The sequence below is a fragment of the Gopherus evgoodei genome, chromosome 1 (genome assembly GCF_007399415.2).
Source record: "Gopherus evgoodei ecotype Sinaloan lineage chromosome 1, rGopEvg1_v1.p, whole genome shotgun sequence".
NCBI classification, from domain to species: Eukaryota; Metazoa; Chordata; order Testudines; family Testudinidae; genus Gopherus; species Gopherus evgoodei.
In genome coordinates, this window is record NC_044322.1 from 148,578,843 (window position 1) to 148,593,792 (window position 14,950).

The 14,950-nt window shown below is 40.5% G+C and overlaps 2 protein-coding genes across 8 annotated transcripts in view; one reads left to right on the forward strand and one right to left on the reverse strand.

The window, feature by feature from the left end:
* The window catches only part of C1HXorf21 (chromosome 1 CXorf21 homolog), a 110,741-nt gene that overhangs the window by 71,133 nt on the left and 24,658 nt on the right, over positions 1-14,950 (reverse strand). The gene's annotated exons all lie outside the window — the stretch shown is intronic.
* The window catches only part of GK (glycerol kinase), a 49,406-nt gene that overhangs the window by 25,551 nt on the left and 8,905 nt on the right, over positions 1-14,950 (forward strand). For all 4 annotated transcript variants that reach the window (XM_030575262.1, XM_030575282.1, XM_030575292.1 and 1 more), the window contains 8 exons: positions 1,726-1,768; positions 2,829-2,909; positions 3,754-3,832; positions 6,031-6,127; positions 8,348-8,432; positions 10,075-10,195; positions 12,369-12,512; positions 14,377-14,457. In XM_030575262.1, coding sequence (XP_030431122.1) covers positions 1,726-1,768; positions 2,829-2,909; positions 3,754-3,832; positions 6,031-6,127; positions 8,348-8,432; positions 10,075-10,195; positions 12,369-12,512; positions 14,377-14,457 — 731 coding nt within the window. The remainder of the gene's footprint in view (positions 1-1,725; positions 1,769-2,828; positions 2,910-3,753; positions 3,833-6,030; positions 6,128-8,347; positions 8,433-10,074; positions 10,196-12,368; positions 12,513-14,376; positions 14,458-14,950) is intronic.

The window sequence follows — 14,950 nt, forward strand, 5'->3', positions numbered from 1 at the left end:
ATACTGAACACACTGAAACTTGATCGCTCCAAAAGTTTACTGCAAGGAACTAAATCAAATTGGAAGAATCCTCAGGATATAGTGGTGTGTCTTGCAAAAGTTATAAAATCTCCCGTCATAAATTGAATCGCCCAAGCACAACAAACATAGGTGCTGGAGCATGGTAGGATTACAGCGTAAGAGTGAATGGCAAGAAAACATTTCAGTGCTCAGCCAGCAGGCTAGACCAGGAGGGAGGATTCCATTTTGGGTGGAGCATTTAGCCTAAAGCCAGAAATGTTAGGACATCTTCACCTCTCAGCCTTGTCCCTTGGTAGAATAGCTGATTAATTAAATAGGAGAAGTACAGTTTCAAAACATACCTGAAGTGTTTGTGGAGGTGGAATTAAACATTCAGCAGATGCATAATTCTCTGCTTAGTTGAGTTATTGTTCAGTTAAGCATCCACTTCTCACACGATCGCGTGCTTTATTGAGCAAATGGGTACATGCAAAATAGCCTTGAAACCTGATGCAATCTGACTAAAAGTGTTGGGACTGGGTTGGGTAGGAAAAGAACTAGACTTGATCAGGTCAATGTAGGAGCAGCTGTCTGGCAGCCAACAGGAGCTGGGCACTACCTAGCTGAGCTCACATGTGCAGCAAGGCGAGTATGCCAAGGAATTTCAGTACACTCACACAGAGCAGTAGAGGGTGGTAAATAGTAGTACAGCCACTGCTGCGCTGACACCACAGGCAGGAAGAGGAAAGCTGACCCTGGGGCAGGCGGTAGCAGTGGGGCTGCCTGAGGTTCAGGAGGAAGGGTCGGGGTCGGGTTAGAAAAATGACTTGACCTGTAAGCATTGGGTGAGCTTGGTCCAGGTCAGGTCTAAAAATTAGGCCTGAGCCGCCAACTTAATGCAAAATAGGTTTTTAACACAATATAAGAATGTGTGCTCATTGCTAGTTGCATTTTGATCATTATCCTTTCCTTATTAATCTCCACTTTACCACCTGTTTATACCCTAAGTTACCATTTAGTTGTCTTCTACTTTACTGGAACACACAGTGATCTACGTAACTGACACAAATTTTTTAACCTGTAAGAGCTTTTTTTTTTTTTTTTTTTAAACAAATGCAGTGACTAAAAAGTGTTTTTTTTTCTGGATGCGTTTTACTTGTTTCATATGGACATATCAATTGTTTTGTCAAAATATACCTCTGAAATAATTCATGCATTACTATTTTAAACTAACCTGTTGCCTGCATGTTTCTTACAGAGGAATTTCTCACTGTTTTTAGTTACACATGATGAAAACCTATTGTAGTTTATCTGAGTTTTTTAAAAACATGTTTGTCAGCTTCATATTTTCTTAGAGAATTTGAAAATGCACCACTCCCATTGTGTGGTGTTTCTGAAAATGTTCTCTCTTTAGTGAGACTCTTGTAGTTAGTCTTAAAATTACTCTTCCTGTTACCAGCTCTGCAAACTGCCCTTCTTCCTTAAATGCTCAGTTAAAAGTTGGAGACATAATTCAGTTAAGTTTTATATGAAACTCATTTTACAAGTTACTCCTAGACTAATTGTAAGGTGGCGGTGATGATGTTTTGCTATATTAAGTTGCCTTATCATGACATTCCTATAACTCAACTATGACAAATGAATGTCAAAAATGTCTATCTTCTGTTCTTGGTTCTTCATTTTCTGTTTATAAATTACGACCTTATGTCTTTTTTTCCACTACAGGTATGGAACAGGATGTTTCTTGCTTTGCAATACAGGTCAAAAGGTTGGTTGCTTGAATTGGAAATAGCTTGCTAGGAGTATGTATTTTTCAGTCAAGTTGCTTCTTTTGCTAAATAAGCAGGTCTTGTTCCATAAGTCCTTCATACATTTTCCTAGTGGGTATCTCTTGAGTCACTTCACTTCCTTATCCCCATATAATTTTTTTTATTGTTTTTTTTCTTTTGGTGCAAGGTCATAAAGTGTGTAATGTGCACAAGATTAAGTGAAATTATTTTATGTTTTAAAATGGAGAACAAATTATAATAGACAATTGACTATACAAAAGGTCTAAATGGAAAATAGCTCACGTGTGTGCTTATGCGCTGTCTTGTTAAGCATGAGTCATTTAAAATAACTGCCATGTTTTTCTTATTTCACTTAAAAGTTGCTCATATAGTTCCTACAGGTGCGGAAAAAGGGCATCTTGTAAGCTACAAGACTAGAAAGCAACATTTCATTCAACATGTGGCTTGCCAAGGCTCCATTTCCTTGTTTTATGGTTCCTAAATTGCTAAAAAGGGAAATGACAACCTTTCATAATCTCAACCTGTTCTTTTGCATATGCTTTTCTGCCTCTACCTACATGATTCTCTGCCTGCTGGTTCCCTGTTCCCTTAGCTGTCTGCTCCTCTTCTACTCCCTTGGCAATACTTCTTGATTACTTCCATTGCCTTCCCTCTGTTTTCTTGGAAATTTCTTTCTTGCCTCACAGCTCCAGTCTAAAGGCAGCTAAGCTTGAGTCTGATCCTTGTTACCAGCTGCTTCTGCAGGCCTCCAGGTTCTTCTTTGCGGTGAAGACTCTGGAAGCTTCTGGAAATAAGCAGCATCAACAAGTTTCCATGGGTTTCAGATTGGGAACTGTGATAAAACATTGGCTAATTTAGTTTCTGAACTGACTTACCTGTTATACCAAAGATTTGTTTTTTCTCCTTTACTCTTTATAAATAAGGATCTCTCCTAATTTTACTATTTTACAGTATTTATGCAGTAATTTCTCTTAGAAATGCAACTCCTGACTTTTCCGATTCAAGCGCTTGATGGTTTATCTATATTTTATCTTTTAGCCTATTTTGTCTGAACATGGCCTTCTGACCACAGTGGCTTACAAACTGGGCAGAGACAAACCTGTATGTTATGCACTAGAAGTAAGTATATGTGGCAATTGCTCCCGCCCCCTCTTTTTGACACCTTTTTTTTTTCTTTTCATTCTTGGAATCTTGATTCAGAGAAACTGTCGAGCAGATGGAAGAGTAAATCCTTCTGTGTGCACAAAAACCTTAATTATGTCAGAATGTTTCCAGCCTTATGACAGACCTTTACACATACAGTAAACAAAAAGGAAAAAATAAGAGGAAGTCCTAACATTCTGTTCCATTCTTAAATACGCACAGCTACCCTTAAAACTAACCATCTTCACTCAGGGCAAGCGTGACTAGGTATTGCTTTGTCATCTAATGCCGTGCTTTTTTAGAGCAAACTTCTATAAGATCAGGAGCATCTACCAAACCTGTGGGAAGGCTCAATGTTCTTAGACATTGATCCTCCAAACACTAAGCACATGAGTAGTCACTCCGAAGTCAGTGAATAGTTCCATGGGCCTGAAGTTTAGCACACCTTTGTATCATCAGGATTTGGAGGCCTTAGGTTGGGATACATAAGGCATTCAGACCTCACAACTGTGTATATCGAAGTCCAGATGTGACAGCTCAGGCCTGGGCCATAAAGCCAGTCTGACCAATATCTTGACAATTCTTTGGAGGGAGAATCTCCATGTTTTAGAGAACAGGAGTAGTGTTGACTTCCCTGCATTACTGTGCTCTGACACTCCCCCAGCCGCTGGACTGCCCGTGCACCAAAGGGTTGTTCAAGTACAATTTAGAGCTCTGCAAAGCTGATAGACGGGCATTTTTGTCCCACCTTTTTGGACTCTTGATTTTTTTTATGCTGGAAATTAGTCAATTTCATGTATGACTGTTCTTGTTTCCTTAGGGCTCTGTTGCCATAGCTGGTGCTGTTGTTCGTTGGCTAAGAGACAATCTTGGTATAGTAAAGTCTTCAAGTGAAGTTGGTGAGTATTCATAACTTGTAAAAGTTTTTCAAACTGAATAGAGGGCGAACATGGTCTTGGAGTCTCTAGTGTTGAATAAAAGGTCAAAAGATGCAAATAAAACAGAGAGGGACTACAGTAAAACATGTATAAGTATATACCAGACCTTTTTGCAATTACTAAAAAAGCTTATGTAAAGTTACATTTTTTACATATAGCATTGCTGCTAGTCTAGCAAAACCTCATTACTGCTGAAATATGTAGAAATTACTAAGAGCTGTGCTACACTGTAATAGCAGATTTATTGGTTCATTTTAGTATTGAGACGTTTGGGATAAGTAGTATACGCATATCACTGTGTGGTCCACTGAAAATTGTGTCACAACACCGACAGACTTGTTCCTGGACTAAGAAATGGGGGACTGAAGCCCCAGACCTGCAGTGTGCTCTGTGCAAGGGGTGCATGGAGTTCATGGAAAGATTAAGACCTCTATTTTCAGGACTCTACCAAATGGCATTTAACTTGGAATGTGAATGTAATATATCTGAGAATAATCCATTTTGCCTGAGAATGGATTAGCCAGTAGAAACTTGGGTAGCTAACACTAATATTCTTAGAAAATTAAACTAAAAATGCAAATGTGTAATGCTTTGAAATTTTGGGACAGAATTGACTTCTGAAAAATTAACCATATACAAGGGATAAAATTTTGAAAAAGAAAGGAACCTTTTGTTATCGACCAAAGTCATTTGGACAGTCTTGTCAGTTTTACACCAAATGTGAACAGATTTCATGTTTTGTATTACAATTAAAAAAAAATGGTAACAGTCAAGTATTAATCCTGTTTTCTAAAGTTAGGCTCCTAAATCCATATTTCAACATCTAAATAGATATATCCTGAAGTGCTGAGAATCCACAGTTCCCACTGACTTCAGTGGGAGCTGGGGTTGCATAATTCCTGCACAACTCAACTGAACTTCTGAAAATTTTAATGTTCAGTTTTTGTGAGCATTACTCAACATTTAGGAACATACCTTTATTATTCTCATCTGTGGTTGATCCAAGAGAACTTCTTTAGAGGGAAAATGTATTGTCTACACATGAATGCTTTTTTAAAAGGACATTGTCAGCATAAAATCTATTCAGTTTCAGAAGAGTTGAAAGTTAGTTGCAGATCCTATGCATGACCCTAAGTTCTCCTCACCAACTTTTTACAATTGCATATTCTTATTCTTGGTTTCTATGTTTTGATCCACACAAGCAGGGGAAATTTACTTCACAGTACAGGGGAAACTATAAAACAGACCCTAAGGTATTGTCAGATGCAAAAAGCAAATAAGTTGGATGGGAGAGGAAACAAAGCAATACTCTTTTTCATCATTTTTCAGTTAAGGTTGGCACAGTTGCTACCTTTAATGATGATAGGTAAAACTTTCAGAAGTGCAACTCTTAAATATACTGTCCCTTCCAAGAACCAAATGAAATATCCAGAATTGCAAAGGGAGAAATAAAATGGCTCCTCATAACTGAAATCTAAGGGTATGTCTGCACAGGAGTTGGAGGGTAAATTCCAGCTCAGATAGACATACCCATGCTAGCTTTGATTTGAGCTAGCATGTTAAAAAATAGCAAGGTAGCCTTCCCTACACTGACAGCCGGATAGGCTAGCCACCCTGAGAATATACTTAGGATCTCAGACGGGATTGTACTTGAGGTGACTAGCCTGTCCCGCCACTGCACCAATCTTTAGTGTGCTAGCTCTGATCAACTAGTGCAGGTATATTTATCAAAGCTGGAAAAGGCACCTTCCAGCTCCAGTGTAGACATAACATAATCGGGCATTGCTCAGACACTGAAACAACTTGCTTTTCAGAAGCAAATAGATCCTAGTCTTGTGATACCATTTTTTTGGTGTGTTCCTGGTAACAAATTTCAGCGTGTTTTTTTCCACAGGGACCTATGTGGGGTTCGGTGCTCAAATTCCATTGAATAACACTGTAACTGGCTGAATAACAATAGTACAACCATCTAGGTATCAGAATAGCCATGTGGTATCTTCTAACTGCAGTTGATTTTGTTAACTGTATTCATAAATGTGTTGTGTGTTTGAGCATTTTGTCTCTTAAATAATCCCTGGAGCAGATGGCAAAATCAAACATTTCTTTAGCCTTACATATTGTATTTGTGCAAAACTAAAGGCTTTTTGTATGTGTGCTAGAAAAACTTGCTGCAGAAGTGGGAACTTCATATGGCTGCTACTTTGTCCCAGCATTCTCAGGATTATATGCACCATACTGGGAACCCAGTGCACGAGGGTAAGGATAACTATTATATTTGTAGGAATGGCTAATTATGTTGTGAAAAATCCATAGAGAACCATTAACCATCCTGGACCTTTCAAAACACAAATTTTCTTGGATTTGTTCTTGGGTCCCCCGAGAGCACCGCCCTCTGTTGTCTCACCAAAAGGGGCCTGGAGCAGGGGCTGCTTGTGGTGTGCAACTGGTGGTAGTGATGGCGGCTGCTGCTCAAAACAAACAGCTGTCTACAATACACCCATGAGCAGGAAGTTCTGTGTTCAGCATCCTTCCCCAAAACAAAAAACTCAGTAGAGAAAGCAGGGAAGAAACCTACCCTTGAGAGATGCAGCTAGCTGTGGATGAGGGGAGAACGGGAGAAGCCAAAGTCTCCACCTTACCCCAAGAGCCTGGCAGTCTGTGGTAGGAAGAGTGAGACAGAAATTAATCATGATGGGTGAGTTTTGGGGGCAGTACTGCAGAAGATCTCAACCTTCATTACGGTTGCTGTTGCCTGCTGGTTTCTGGTGTGTTTTTAATCTGCCACAGGAAGAATTAAGGAAGCAGAGCTTGTCTCTCTTCGTCTCCTTGGACATACTTCTGCACATACAGTACATGGCCTACTTCCTCTCTTCTAGAAGAGTCACTAGGAACCAGCAGGCAACAGCAGTAGGAAGTGGGGAACTTGGTGCTGAGAACTCTCCGTGTTCAGTTCATCAGTGCTCCCCACATGTCGTCCGGGTATTTTTAACTATCCCATGGCAAGAAGGGTTCTCAATATGGGTCCCATAACGGTCATTCCTTTGGGGGAGGATATATGCTCATGGCCAACTCTCCCTCTTTCCAGCCTATTGGATTCTGTCTAGTGAATTCCCATGCCCCATCTTTGTTTCAGATTTAACCAGCTGCTGTTTCAAGTAGTAGTCTCTTATGTTTGCGCTCTGCTGCTGCTGACTTTCCTCAGTCTCAATGGGCCTTAGCAATGGGATATGTGGGAGCACCACAAGCATTATTTAAATGTGAAATAATTTTCTTAAAATTCTTAAGAGGTCACATACTCTTCCTTGGGGGCAGGGATAGCTCAGTGGTTTGAGCATTGGCCTGCTAAACCCAGGGTTGTGAGCCCAATCCTTGAGGGGGCCATTTAGGGATCTGGGGCAAAAAAAAAATAGTCGGGGTTCGGTCCTGCTTTGAGCAGGGAGTTGGACTAGATGACCTCCTGAGGTCCCTTCCAACCCTGATGATATATCATTCTTTTTTGAAAAAAAAAAAAAAAAGAGGGAAGGAGGAGAAAGTGGGGGTAGGGTAGCCTCACCTGTTAAAACTTTAAAATAGGCATCCCATTTAGTGACACACCTATGCAGTCCTGTTAAACCTCTTGTCTGCCTGTTTAAGATTATTTTATTAATACAAAATTCTGTATAAAAATACTGATGCTAATTTTTCAGGCCATTGTTTAACATTTATTAGCTCTGACCCATGCCAAAATCAATTCTAAGAGAATGTCTAAAATATCTAAATTGGCTTGTACTCCTTATGGTGTCAAACTGGGTTTATGTGTAGTGTATGTTAATGCATCATTCAGATGCAGAACTGTTGGAGAAATGAGGTTGGCTTATCATATTTGAAGTACCCTAACTTGATGCAATTTGTCTAAGGGCAAATACTACATTACTTAGACCCAGACCTCCTTTTGTTGGAACTCTTGACTATTACCCAGTCTGCTTTAAACAAGTAACATACCAGTTTTACATACCAAGAACATAGTCGTGTCCCCAGTGAAGCCCTTATGTGAGAACTGAAAGAACAGATATATAGTATACAGTGGAAATCAGAGGTTCTTTTGAAACGTAAGATGGCTTGCCTGGGGAGGTCACCCTGTTTGCACACTTTTTTTTTTTGGGGGGGGGGGGTGAAATTAGTAGAATGTAATATTAGTTGGTTTGTTTTTTCCCTGTGAGGCAATGAAATGAAGTGTCCATGTTATAAAGATAATCGTGTTCTCTATGTGAAACAGAAATTTTTAGTATTAACATCCAAGGGGAGAATATTCAGTGGGATTTTAAAACATTACCATGAGAGGGTTTTTTTCTATTTTTAGGTGCTCTTAACTTTTAAACCACAGTATCTGTACACAGTGCAATACAAATGTGCTTGAAAATCTCAGGTGTAAGACTTAAACATAATCTGATCAAGATTAGTGATCCTAGTCACTTATTATCTGTTTTATCTTAACAGTATTATCTGTGGCCTTACTCAGTTTACAAATAAAAACCACATTGCCTTCGCTGCGTTAGAGGCTGTCTGCTTTCAAACACGAGAGGTAAAGGCAAACTTGCTCCTAACTTCTGGGGTTTTCTTGTTTTTGAGTTTGACTATGAACAATGATGATTTGTGGTATTTACAAATTTCTACAAACTGATGAAAAGATCCAGTTAAGTTTAGTAGCCCCAGATTTGTAAAGGTATCGAGGCATTGCTGTGCTCAGTGTTGCAACACCTACCTGATTTAAGAGCCTGAATCTCATTTTCAAAAAATGATTTAGGCATTTAAGAATAGGCTGTTAACTTAGGTAGATGTTGCAATATTGAGCACAGCAGTGCTTCGGTAGCTTTACAAATCTGGGCCATAGTGCATATTCCACCTCTAGAATTGTTCTCCTCTGTAAGTGCTTCACCTTGGAGTATTAAATACTTGTTATGAGAGTGTCTGGTGCTAATTTGGGCCCCTTGTGCTGAGCTCTATACAGAAAAAAAAAAAACCCACAGTCCCTGCTCTGATGGGCCAACCGTCTAACACTGAACCACTCATGCATCTTTATACTGATAAAAATGCACATGCGCGCGCGTGCACACACACACACTGGTTATAGGGGACTGCAGTTTGCAACTTCTGCGGTTACAAGCCTGGCTGTAATCACTAGTGGGTGAGGAATATTACTGGGGAAAGGCAGCTAGAATTTTACCTCAAGATTCATACAGCTTCGGTGATATAGGCCCCCTAAGAGAGGTTGGAATCAGTACCTCTACTGGTTGGCCTGGTACCACCTGCTTTTGAGGTTGGGCTGACTGGCACCCTGAGTCCCCTGAGATAGGAGAGCAGAGAATGAAGTTGCAAGCAGCTTGGTGTCTCAGCCCATGCTGTCAGGAGTGAATCTGACCCATTGACTTTGTGATTGTTTTAAGTAGCCTTGTCTCTCTCTGGTGTGTATTTGGCCCTCATCACAACAATATATGAGCCCCTTATTAGGTGTCTGTCTGTGCTAAAATAGTAAATTGAATCTCCTCATTTTATTTTCTTTCTGCTTGGAGGCTCGCACAAAATGCAGGTAAACTTGTCACAGAAATACTCTTCCCCTGTCCCTGTTTTGCTTTTTTCACAAAAAGAATCAGAACATTTCTCTGTGCTTTAATTCCAGTTGAAGTTAGAGGTAAAATACCTCTACAATAAATCCCAACATTACAAGTTCATTCTTTGTATGAACTGCCATCAGTAAATCCTTAGCTTCTCTTTCACCTCAGTTCCTCTTCCTTGCCCAAGGAACTGTGGAAGACCTCTAAACAACCTGTCTAGGCAATCAGAGGTCTCCATTTGGTAGTCTGAGTCTCCGGGGTCAACTCTTTGTGAAGATGAAGCCATCTTCTCACCTCTAGAGGTTAGATCTATTTTTATTTAGGTCCTATGTATACAGGCCTTTTAAGCATGGTTTGTAGACTCTCTCTACATGTCTAGTAGTAATGAGAATATAACACTTTTCCCATACACACATTTTAAGAGTATATTGGAATAAGTTTGAGTAATGTGGGAGCAAACCAGTATTGTGTCTGCCTGCTTTCTGTTTTGTGGAGGAATAGGACTTCAGAGGAGTGTTCTCAGTCTGGAACTCTTCAATAATCTTTCTTTTTGTTGAAAGAGGATCTTGTGTTTCTGCACAGTGAACTGTATAATATGTAGTGCTCTTTCAGATTTTGGATGCTATGAACAAGGACTGTGGGATACCACTGAGTGAGTTACAAGTAGATGGAGGAATGACCAACAACAAGATTCTCATGCAGCTTCAAGCAGATATTCTCTGTATTCAAGTAGGTAAGTGCAAACTGACTGTTTAGACTTCTTAAAAACAAAATAAGGGTCTAAAAAGCTGAACAAACATCAAATGTGGGTATTAGCTTTTTTGCTGCTGTCCTTCCCATCACTGTTCGAGGTGGGGTGGGGATTTTAAAGAAAAGCCCTGTATAGCCTAGTTTATGGGAGGGGAGTGTCTGAGGCCCAATAAGGATTGTAGTATTCTAGAGGTACTTGGCTCTTTCTGACTTCTGTTACTGAAGTATTACAGCATCATAGTAGAGGTCTAAGATCTAATGCAGGTTCTGCTTAGGCAAGGTTTGTCATCCGAGTTCAGATTCTAAACCCACATATAGGTCATTGGAATCTGATGTAGAGGCCAGTTCACAAGACTGCACCCCAGCTGCATCATACATATGGGGGAGCCCGAAACACAATCGCCAATAGGGTGGCAGATGCTAGGAGTTGTACTCCTTCCCCCTCCGCCCCCCCAATTCTGCCTTCCCAGCTCTTCCATGTGGCTTAAGTGGAAGGAAGTTCCATGACACAGTGTAGAACAGGGGTCGGCAGCCTCTGGTACGCAGGCTGGACCGGTTTGTTTACCTGCTGCGTCTGCAAGTTCGGCCAATTGCAGCTCCCACTGGCCGCGGTTCGCCACTCCAGGCCAATGAGGGCTGTGGGAACTGGCAGCCAGCACATCCCTCGGCCCGCACTGCTTCCTGCCGTCCCTATTGGCCTAGGATGGCAAACCATGGCCGGGCGAACCTGCAGACGCGGCAGGTAAACAAACCAGCCCAGCCTGCCAGGGTGTTTACCCTAGCGGGCCGCGGGCCAAAGGTTGCTGATCCCTGGTGTAGAACGTGGAAAGATGGAGGCGAAATGTCACTGTCTTCTGCACCTAATGATGTGGGGAGGAAAGGGGTCTCTCCTGCATTGGCTATGAAGAGGTGGGCTGAGAGGGAAGAGAAGCAAATGGAAAATTCCTCAACTATATTAACGTGGTGAATGTAGTGTAGAAACCTAGATAAGATGCCTCCCTTGGACAAGGCATGTCTGAGGGGAATGAAGAGCCACTTCTTCAGCAAATGAAGTTTCAGAGACCAAAGGTATTGATACAACAACAACGCAACGTGATTATAATAAAGAGTATCAAGCTGGGTCTGCAAAGCCACTGTATGGTGGTGAAAAGGCTCTTCAGCTCTTGAGACGGAGTGCCATTACTCTAAGCAAGTTGCTGTTTAAAGCCTCTTGCAGTAATACACCAGAAAACTGTACAGGTTTGCAGAACTTCAGCAGCAGTGAGAATAGAACACCTTTCCCAAACCCCTATTGTCATACTGTTGTGACGGATGTGGAGCTGCTGTGAATACTGATACATAATTTATTAATGTGGTATCTGACCTCGCCACAGTAGTTTCCGTATAGTTGTATTGAGTTCATAGCACTTTCTGTGTCAGTGTATTGAGCTAGCTTAATACGGGCTGCTGGAAAAACAAGCAGGAAGGCAACACAACGGCTCCCCGGTAAGAAAGCCCTGGCACACATTTCATAACTTTGAGAATCCTGTATTCTGTCTCCATTGAAGTTGCCAGCCTTGTTTTTGCCATTGCTGAGAGTTAACAAATCAAAGGGTTGTAAAGAATTGAAGTGATGTATTCTCTGAGAAGGGAAGTGATCAGAAAGACTGAGCAGAGACAGGAGAGAGAAGTGTCTCCCTCCTGCTTCCCTTCCCCCTGTGGAAGATGGATAGAGACCTGTTTAGCTAGATGTGTGTATAGTTTGTCTATTATTTTTAATATTAGTTTTCTCTGAAATGTTTTTGTTCTAAATACATAATACTTAGCCTTCTTAAAAGCTATTATATGGTCACTGTGATAACCACAAGTCACTGACTGAGGGGACAGAACTGCAGGACTGAACCTAAGTCATGCTTGTTGAGGTAATAGTGGTTAGCATCTGGGAACCACAGCCCGAGGCCCACTCTGAGAGTGAGAGAAGCCTAGAAGCTTGGGGGGCGGAGGAGGGTGCTCCAAAGAGGTCAGACATATTAGACCAGGAACTGTGACAACTGTGTTAGTTTGCAAACCTCCCTTTAAACCTTAGGGAAGCTATAGTAGCCCAGTTAGACCTCTTTATCTGTGCACTTTTTTGACCCATAAAGAAAAATGGTTCGTGGTCCTTTGTTTCACTTTAGTGAAGCCATCAATGCCTGAAACAACAGCACTAGGAGCTGCAATGGCAGCTGGAGCGGCAGAAGGAGTTGGAGTTTGGAGTCTGAATCCTGGGGATTTGACAGCAGTGACATGGGAACGATTTGAACCACAGATCAATCCTGAGGGTAAAAGAAATTGGAAGTTTGAACTTTAAAATGATCCGAAACCCTCTCCCCCCCACCCTCCAAACCCTTTCTGTCAGCATACATGTAAATTTAAATTGAATGGTTGGCCAAACTCTGTCAGTTCTTGAAGCCGTTGAACACCCCAGTGTAAAGATGGTTATTGATAATTACCAGTACGAGTTCTCAGACTGTGGTGACAAGTCTGCAGTGCTTGATGCTCCTGGCTTTTTAGGAGGGAGGTGTGGTTTCCAACTGCTTGCTTTGCCAATAGTTGGGCAATAATGATGGAGCAGGCAAAAATGACTTCATACCATAGCTCTTTATGTAAGAGCTGGTCATTTAGTGTGGCTTGATTTGGAGGCTTTTTGTTTCAACCAATTGAAAACTGATGAAATCCCACTTCCCCCTCTGATTCCACAGTGCTGAAAATTGTTGGCAGAGGATGCTAGTGGTCCCTGAAGATTCTAAACAGTTGCTGGATTTCAGGGCTTCAGAAGGGGCCAACTTTTTATAATTTTAGGGCTGTCTTTGTAGAGCAGGTCGTTATCTTTAAAATTAGCTCACTGTTCTAACTAATGTGTTATCTTGCATCTGTTCTTAGATACTTCTGGAGACAGAAACTTGGCATTATAATTAATAAATATGCAAGACTCAAGCATTTCTCCCTTTTTAGTAGAGATTTTAATATTTGATAGCACATGCTCTTTGCACAACCTTTCTGTCTGGGTGTTTTTAACAGCAATAAATTTCTATCAGTTCCTCCTCTTGGTATATTAACTTCAAAGGATTTGAAACTGACTATTACTGCTTCAGTTTGGATTATACTTCCAAATATGCCTAGGGAATTTGTAGAGGAAAAGTTGAGTTTTAAAGTCTGATTCTCCACTGCCCATATCCCAGCATATTTAGTTTCACCTGTATTGAGTCACAGTTGAGTCAGAATGACCGCAAATAATTGCGTAGGAACGAGAACCACAGAAAAGGATGTGGGGATTAGAGTGGACAATAAACTAAATATAAATTTACAAAGTTATACTGTCTCCCGAAAAATAGCCAACATCATTCTGGGATGTATTAGCTGGGGTAAGGCCTCAGCTGGAGTTCTGTTCAGTTCTGGGCACCACACTTGGGAAAGATGTGGATAAATTAGAGAAAGTCAAGAGGGAGGAGAGCAACAAATGATTAGAAATCTAAAAAACATGATCTGGGAGGACAGATTGAAATGAAAAAAGCAAATGTGTTTAGGCTGTAGAAGAGAAGAGTGAGGGGCCGGGGGGACATGACAACAGTCTTCAGGTACTTACAAGGTTGTTATAAATTGTTCTCCTTAACCACTGATGATAGGACAAGAAGCAGTGGGCTTAAATTGCAGCAAGAGAGGTTTAGGCTGGACATTAGGAAAAACTTCCTAACTATCAGGGTAGTTAAGTGCTGGAACAAATTACGTAGGGAGGTTGTGGAATCTTGGTCATTGAAGATTTTTAAGAGCAGGCTAGACGAACACCTGTTAGGGATGGTCAAAATAATACTTAGTCCTGCTGTAGTGCAGGGGACTGGGGTAGATAACCTAGGTCCCTTCCAGTCCTACATTTCCATGATTCTAAATGAAGTGCAGTAGAGAATAGAGTATGTAATCCTTACTCTGTAAATGCTTGGAGTTGTGAAGAATTGATAAATTGCTAGTTGTTCATGCATTATTTGTTGTGTTTTTTATCACTTCAGACATTCTGTTATAATGGGGATGAGTTCTTAAGTAACTGCTGTGTATGCTTTGGAAAATCCTTGCAGGACAAAGGTTTAATAATGAATTTAAGGTGTGGAAAAACTAAAGTTAAAGAACATTAATTCCACTTTGTGATTCCAGAGAGTGAATATCGCTATGCCAGGTGGAAGAAAGCTGTAATGAAATCAATGGGCTGGGAGATATCTGAACCTCAGGCAAATGGTAAACCATTATATTTTATATTTCAGTGACTAGCACAAGTTGAATGTCCTTCAAAACCTCAATAGCCCTCTATTACAGAAATGTATTTTTCTCCTGTAAAAGACAGAAAAAAAATCCTTACTACTTGTTTTTTAAAAATTGCTTTTTATAAAATTTTAGCAATTTATTAAATTTTAGAACTGTCTAGCTCTGCTTCTAAGAAAACGTCATTTTAACATTTAAAAATTTTTATCGCTGGAGCTCTGAAATCATGTAAAAACAAGCTATTTAACTTAAGGATTAATTATTCCTTTCAAAAAATAAACTGTACAGTTGAAAGGATAATGGCCTATTTCCTTGTTGGCATTATCCTTTAGCTTAATTGAAAAAGAGATTATTTGCAGTAAAAGGGCTATAGATGTAAAACAAATCAAACAGGAAGTAAGTGCATTTTGCTATGTAGTTATTAATGAGATTTTACTTCTAATATTTGAGTCACTGCAAAGATATTAAA